The sequence below is a fragment of the Fistularia commersonii genome, chromosome 29 (assembly GCF_037954325.1).
Source record: "Fistularia commersonii isolate RoL2024-O1a breed Wild chromosome 29, RoL_Fcom_v1.0, whole genome shotgun sequence".
Taxonomy (NCBI): Eukaryota; Metazoa; Chordata; class Actinopteri; order Syngnathiformes; family Fistulariidae; genus Fistularia; species Fistularia commersonii.
This window is the reverse complement of record NC_141312.1, coordinates 8,026,615-8,033,582: the sequence shown is the minus strand read 5'-3', so window position 1 is coordinate 8,033,582 and position 6,968 is coordinate 8,026,615. Positions and strand designations below refer to the sequence as shown.

Genomic DNA, 6,968 nt, shown 5'->3' with positions numbered 1-6,968 from the left:
TACATTTTAAGAGTAAGGTGCAAAAGAAAATAATAGCATATCAAAGTTCCCAGACCAAATTCATATATATTCATACCTTTTAAACCATTTAATGCAGGCTGCTCATTAAGACAATATTAATCCAGCTGTGATTTATTCCACCAGTTATTGATACATCACAGATTTGTGATCATTTCCAAAATGAATTTTTTTGGTTCATTTTTTCATCAACAGAAAAAATGCTGGAAGATATTTTATGTCATTATATGGGAGATGCATATACATCTAGCCATTTCCAAACAGGAACTTTAATGTATTTCTTTTTTTTTAATCACATGTACTCTAATGATTTACAATTATACTGCACAAGGACTTTCTCCAAGTTATAAGTTAGTGTAAAAGATAGTCGTGCAGCAATTGGCTTGACATGGATGGTTGCTATGTCTGCATAGTAAATGTGTAATGACGTGCACAGTAAAATAATAACCCCACTCAACACAATTGCTGCACAACAACTCACCCATTAATATAAGGAAACCTTTAAACTCAGATCTATGCCCCAACCCCAGCAGTTACATTTCAGTCACTAGTCCCAACATTCTGTTAGAATTGAAGAAGCATCCCAGATGGCAAGTAAAACTTCCTCAAGGGGAGAAGCTATATCCACTTGCCATAACTACATTTGTCCATGATCTGGATGACCGAGAACCTTCGCAGATGCTGTGATGGTATTTTAATTCTTTCCTATGTTGCAGATGTAGATGTATTGATTTAACCCGGTCACTCTTTGCAGATCAGTGTGCTGCAGGGCATTATTTCCCAAATATGAGCCTGACAGAGAAAACCTGATGTGACTTGAAGGGCACCCAACTCACCAACAGGAGGCGCTGTTAAATCCACGCGGCGCTTATGCGACCATAATTACACGCGGAAGTCACTGTTAGCTGGCTCGTTAAAGGTAAGAAACGCGTTGTTGTACTATTTCTATGGTGTTACTTCAGACGCAGGGACGACTTTTTTTCAGTTCGTATCGGTAAGACAGACGGAAATGGCCCGAGTTGCCGGAGCCACAGGGGGGGGAAGCTGCTGGCAGGCCCTCCTGTGTAGCCACAGCAACGCTAGCTAGCTCCTACGCCGCCTTCATTCTGGTGAACATTAAGTTTGCCAGTTCAGACACCGCCTCTTCAAAATGTGGGTAACTTTAAATTTGATGTTTCTTTTAAGGTGCAACATTTTTTTTAAGTATGGACATTAACGTAAGTTTTATAGGACGTTGTGCTTACTTCAAAAACAAGAAGGGTTGGCTTATTTTCAACCAGCCATTACAAGATAACGCTGCATTTCAGGGTAAATGTCAACGTCACTAAATAGTTATCAACATCTACCACGACATGCTTTGTATTTATATCGTTTTTTTATTGATATACTAAAAGAAAATAATGCAGCATGATACTCCTCTTGACTTTATACCAATGAAGTTTAAATGCCACCGTTTGAATGTTCTTAAGCCTCTTATTTTTAAGCACACCAGACCAGGTGAAAACGTCAAAAGTGTCACATGCAGCTGTCTTGTTTGTCTCATTAAATTATTTTGTTGTTGTTTGAGATATTTGACATTCATTTGTTGCATTTTGGTGTTATTAATGTACTTATGCTAAATAATGCAGAAAATATACCTCTCTTGACTTTTTACTAGTTATGCTTAACTGTCACAGCTTGGATTTTCTTAAACTTCTTATTTCTAAACACAGCAGACCAGGTGTCAATGTGCAAAAACAATATCTGCAGCTATCCCGTTGTCTTAATAAATTGTATTTCTCATGCCATTGTTCAATTTAGACTTATCACTAAAACACATCTTGTCATGTGTGTGTTGCTGTTTTTTTAAAGGAATGTAAATGTCTGGGGATAAGGAAGCCCAGGATGATGAACTACTTGCTCTAGCAAGTATCTATGATGAAGAAGAGTTCCACCAAGCAGAATCGGCTCAGGGTGGAGAAATCCAGCTCACCCTGGAGCTTCCTCCCGATTACATAGTCGTTTTCACAGGTATTATTTTCAAAATAGACTTAATTGTAAAAAAAAAACGACAGCAATGTCTAAAACTGTTTTCGGCACTAGCAATATTGTCTTTAAAATCGTTTTTCTCATTCTTCAAATGTTCCTCCTTCAATTCTTTTCTCATGATTCTTGAAAATAAGATGTACTTTGATAAAAATTTCAATTCTTTTATCTCTTTCGTTGCAGGGGAGCAGCCAACTGAATATAATGTCCGATTCTTGCCTCCGTTGATGCTTAACTTTGAACTTCCTGTTGACTATCCATCCACATCTCCACCAATCTTCACTCTCAGCTCTAAGTGGATGACCAGGAGACAGGTATGATTTCATTGACTCACTCTATCAGTTTTATCAGTAACATCTCTATCCAAAATTATACAGCATATGTGTGATGTACCGTATATTAGAAGGAGTTTAATATACTCTTGCTGGGGGAAAGAATTTTGTTTTTTTTTTCTTCCACCTCCTCAACAGTATGAAGGTCTCAATACATGTTTTACTTTGTCAGATGAGCCGTCTGTGCCGACATCTTGACAAACTGTGGCAGGAAAACGAAGGATCTGTTATTCTCTTCACTTGGATCCAGTTTCTCAAAGAGGAGGCTCTGGACTTCCTGGGAATTCAGTCTCGCCTGGAAGTCATCAGGGGGGGGAATAAAGCAGTCGCAGAGAGTAGGAAAACTGAAAATGCTACAGCAGGTATTATTTGCATGTTTGTGTATTTGAAAAAAGAGCCAAAATTTTTCAGTGCATTTAAAAAAACATCAGAACTGGGCCATCAAAGTAAACTTGTCATTGTATACCTACTGTTCCTGACTGAATCAGTGGCTCTCTGAGTGGCTTTTTGCCGTGGAGTGCAACTCATTGTAAAAATGAGATAGGAGTGGCACTTATCAGTTTTTGGGAAATCTAAAAAGTGGGATACAATTTATGTATATGTGTGCCTTCTTCAGAAATATAAAATGGTCACAGAGAAGTTGGTTTTATGCAAATTATTTAGTACTTAATAGATAGGCATTATCCTCATACCCACTCCCCCGAATCCATGTCAGTTTTTATCAGTTTCTGCCTCATGGGCCCAAGCAAAATCCTGAAAAAACAGCCCCACGGCCGCATAGTCTCTATGTTATTGAAATTTCACAGGTAGACAGTGAGACATTGTTTCATAACTTGCGACAAGTCAAAAAGCAGCCCAAAGTTGAGGATGCTGGTTCCACGTGGGTTGCTGAGCTTAGACTGTGTCATGTCTCTGCCTGGAAAAATGTGATTTACATTCAAGCAATTTAGGATATGAGAGATTTAAATGAAGCTCACTTTATTAGCTTCATCATATGTGGTGACAGATTTATGAAAAGTTAGGGTTACCGGAGGGCATACATTTCCCAAAATATTCCAAGAAATGAACTAAATGGAGAATATCGCTGCATAATTTCGGAAACGTCAACATTTTCAGTGAATTTGGATTGATAGGTGGGATTGTCATACATTTTGATTTGTCGTTCAATTGCAGTCAATATCAGAAGAGAGGAGATGGTGAGGATTAAAACATTGGGATATGTGAAGTCCAATCTCAGCACTGATATGTCGTGTTGGCCTGATAGTAGAAAAAAGAAGTTGCTGCTAATCTTTGAAAGGAAAACCTGCACATTATTATTGTCAAGTCATATTTTTTCCTGAAGAAAGAGCTACAGGAAAAGCTCCTAGCAATGACCCCTAAAAAAGTGCATCTTATCATAGGATTGTTTTGGAAATGATAACTAACGATTTAGATTTGCATTTCTTTTTTGTTTTTATGAAGGATTGGTGCAATGTGGCAGTCTTAAAAATCCTGAAAATGTAGAGGAAAAGAAGCAAGAAGTGAGGAAGGAAAAGTCTGCTCTCCATGGGCCATTGTTTCAACTGGACACAAGGGCAGTTCAGTTGATGGATCCACGCAGCGACCTTCTACCTCCGCTCTTAGACTTTGACCAGGCGCAGCGTCAGAGGGTATTTGACTCCAAGATATTCTGCTGCGGGATCTGCTTTGTTGAGAAGCTGGGCTCGCAGTGCCTCTGCTTTAAGGAGTGCCAGCATGTCTACTGCAATGCCTGTATGACTGAATACTTCCATATCCAAATACGGGATGGCAACGTTAAGTGCCTTAATTGCCCTGAGCACAACTGTACCTCTTTTGCCACACCTTTGCAGGTGAGACAGATGTTGGTTCTATGTACTTGTATTTGCTCATAAAGTAAGACGTGAAACAGATGTTAATCATACATTTTGTAGGATCATTTTTATGGGATTGTTCAAGGTTTCCTCAGTGGTGCTCCTTACCGAAGTTGAACCCAGACCTCCTTTCTGCCTTCGTCTGTCAGGTAAAACAGCTGGTGGATGAGAAGATGTTTGCCCGTTACGATCGGCTCCTTCTTCAGTCCAGTCTGGATCTTATGGCAGATGTGGTCTACTGTCCACGCCAGTCCTGTGGCACTGCTGTCATGGTGGAGCCCGATGTCACTATGGGCATTTGCTCTGCCTGCCAGTATGCTTTTTGCCCACTATGCAAAATGGGTTATCATGGCCTGTCCAACTGTAAAATTCCTGCTGGTAAGTTCAATGTAAATAGCCAATATCAGGGAGTAAATTGCCTATGAAGCTAATTAATAGTCTGCTCTTTGTTCTCTTGTCTGAGATACACCTACATGAACTGTTAGCTAAATCTAACTGCAGTTGTGGTGAAAGTTCAGGTTTGAATGGACTCAAAACCTTTTGATTGACATTCATTCATCATTCCAACGCTATACTAAAGTTACAGAAAGCTTCTTGCATGCGAAGGAATGATGCAGATAACAAATTGAAAAAGGATAGCATTTTCCAATTCCACTCTTCGGGCCTTAGTTTGAAACCAACGTGGTTGCTTTTATTTGTTGGGCCACAGATGATTTGCGTAACCTCAGAGATGAGTACCTGTCAGCCTCGTCTGAAGGGAAGAAGTTTATGGAACAGCGCTATGGGAAGAAGGTGATCCAGAAAGCGGTGGAAGAGTCTTTCAGCAAAGACTGGCTCAATGAAAACTGCAAGGCCTGCCCACGCTGTGGTACCCATATCCAGGTGGGCGCCTACTACTGGTACCTACACGATACTACACCACCATGACATGTGACACTGAGCGTCACACTAGACGCTTAGAATTCAAGTGAATATCTGCCAGTTGTCGGAAAACAATTTGGAGCTGTTCTGTCTAAAGTTAATCTGTATTTAGAAGCAGTTATTCTCTACAGTTGCACTTCACTCATTTATTGTCTTCACATGATGTCCGGGTATAGAACCTGCCAATTATTATTCAGCAATGTGGTGGGTTCACATATCTCTTTCTCTCTATGTCTAGAAAGTGGAAGGCTGCAACAAGATGACCTGTACTTTGTGCAAACAATACTTCTGTTGGCTGTGCATGGGCGTCATCAGCAAAGTCAACCCTTACAGTCACTTTAACAACCCAGGTTCACCCTGCTTCAACCAGTCAGTGTCCCCGTCTTCATACAGTCTCCACTTCTCTCTGTTTCGCTCTCATTTTCACGTTCAATTGTTTCATGTGCATTGTAAATGATTAGTGCAACAAACCTGGCATTTTAATGTGATTCTTAAAAAATATAAAACAAAAACATTTCTGACATGTTGCAGACTTTTCCAAGGCGTGGATTTGGATGATGAAGACGAAATGTGGAGTGATGAAGAGGACTGATGTCGGTGCGGTGCCTCACAGTTGTTCTTCACCTGAATGCACTTTATTACACAACCATCGCGTCACCTCTCATTCTACCTGCAACAGGACAGCAGTGCCACTTCCCTCACAACCTGGATAAATGTTAAGTTCCTACAGCAAAAAGACAAAATCATGAATAAAAACAAAAGTCACTGGAAGCGATTGTTTTACATTTAAGAATATATTACTTTTTCTTCCCTTTAATTAGACATGATTTGGTTTAGTTAGTTATCCTTAGTTAGATTAAATTCGTGCAGTTAGGCAAATATAGGGGTCTGGCCTCCAGTACGTGGGAAATCACTCTGTGATGCTATTGTCCTGCTCCATCTGACCGACCACCAAGTCAGTTAAGTTTGCACTATTGCTGTTGAGCAAATGAATTTCACTAAGGATGGATTTTTTTTTTTTTGGTTCTTGTTTTTCCAGTTCTGATGGTAATGCTAAGTGTGTAATCTTTAAGCTCTCTAAGACCCACTATAGTCCATAACTACATATTCAGATGGAGTCTCACAAGTTTTTATTTTTGGGGGTGTGAAAACTAAATATTTTAGAGGACATCAGCAGTACAGAATAATCCTGTCAAACATCTGTAGCAGGTGTTGGTCCAACTCTCATATCTTGTTGCCAAATATCATCTGTAAGTAGTGGGATCTAGTCAATAATGTACAAAACATATTTTTAATAACATTTTTATTATAATTTTGAGGTAATTTATTGCACTCAGATGAAGAGAATGAATATCCCAAAATAGAAGCTAATTCCGAAGCGGAAACCCTTTGTCCTGGATTTTGTCAACATGAATTACCAGTACTTTGAAATGCACTGCAGACCCATTTTAACTTCAGATCCCTTCTGAGAGAAAAAAACCTGTTGGGATGTGTTACATGAAATAAATGTCATCTGCTAAAACTCAATTTATTTCATTTATTTACGTCATGTCTGTTTCTTTCAGGGTGGTAAAGTCGTTATTAAGATTTATATTCTGCTTTTAATGTATTTCAATTTTTTTTTTTCTAATTATTTTTATTTCCCTTTTTTGTCTACCACTGACAGGGACACTTAATAAGAATGCATAAAGGCATAGACAATGGAACAACGATGGAAGATTAAAAAATATGAGCCATAAATATAAAAATTCATGCGATTATTGTTTTAATCATGATTATCTATAGCTAATCTGTTTCAGGT

General features: G+C 39.0%; 1 protein-coding gene across 3 annotated transcripts; it reads left to right on the top strand.

Annotated features, from left to right (window-relative positions):
- The first annotated feature begins 840 nt into the window (after nt 1–840).
- On the top strand, nt 841–6,694 carry rnf14 (ring finger protein 14). 3 transcript variants are annotated; one of them, XM_086177049.1, is made up of 9 exons: nt 841–937; nt 1,870–2,028; nt 2,227–2,357; nt 2,548–2,737; nt 3,837–4,225; nt 4,396–4,624; nt 4,956–5,128; nt 5,406–5,536; nt 5,699–6,694. In XM_086177049.1, exons 2-9 carry the CDS (start codon nt 1,878–1,880, stop codon nt 5,757–5,759), a joined length of 1,455 nt encoding a protein of 484 aa, XP_086033175.1. In that variant the 5' UTR covers nt 841–937; nt 1,870–1,877; the 3' UTR covers nt 5,760–6,694. The 3 variants fall into 3 exon arrangements, with proteins under 3 accessions (XP_086033175.1, XP_086033177.1, XP_086033176.1); XM_086177050.1 differs by lacking the exon at nt 841–937 and adding an exon at nt 964–1,170; XM_086177051.1 differs by lacking the exon at nt 5,699–6,694 and having other exon boundaries at nt 4,956–5,145.
- The last annotated feature ends 274 nt before the right edge of the window (nt 6,695–6,968 follow it).

Excerpts from the sequence above, each read along its gene's own strand:
- rnf14 (XM_086177049.1), top strand. The coding sequence starts at position 1,878 with ATGTCTGGGGATAAGGAAGCCCAGGATGATGAACTACTTGCTCTAGCA. Across the intron at positions 2,358-2,547 it reads AGTGGATGACCAGGAGACAG|ATGAGCCGTCTGTGCCGACA; the intron begins GTATGATTTCAT and ends TTACTTTGTCAG. Across the intron at positions 4,226-4,395 it reads CTTTTGCCACACCTTTGCAG|GTAAAACAGCTGGTGGATGA; the intron begins GTGAGACAGATG and ends TTCGTCTGTCAG.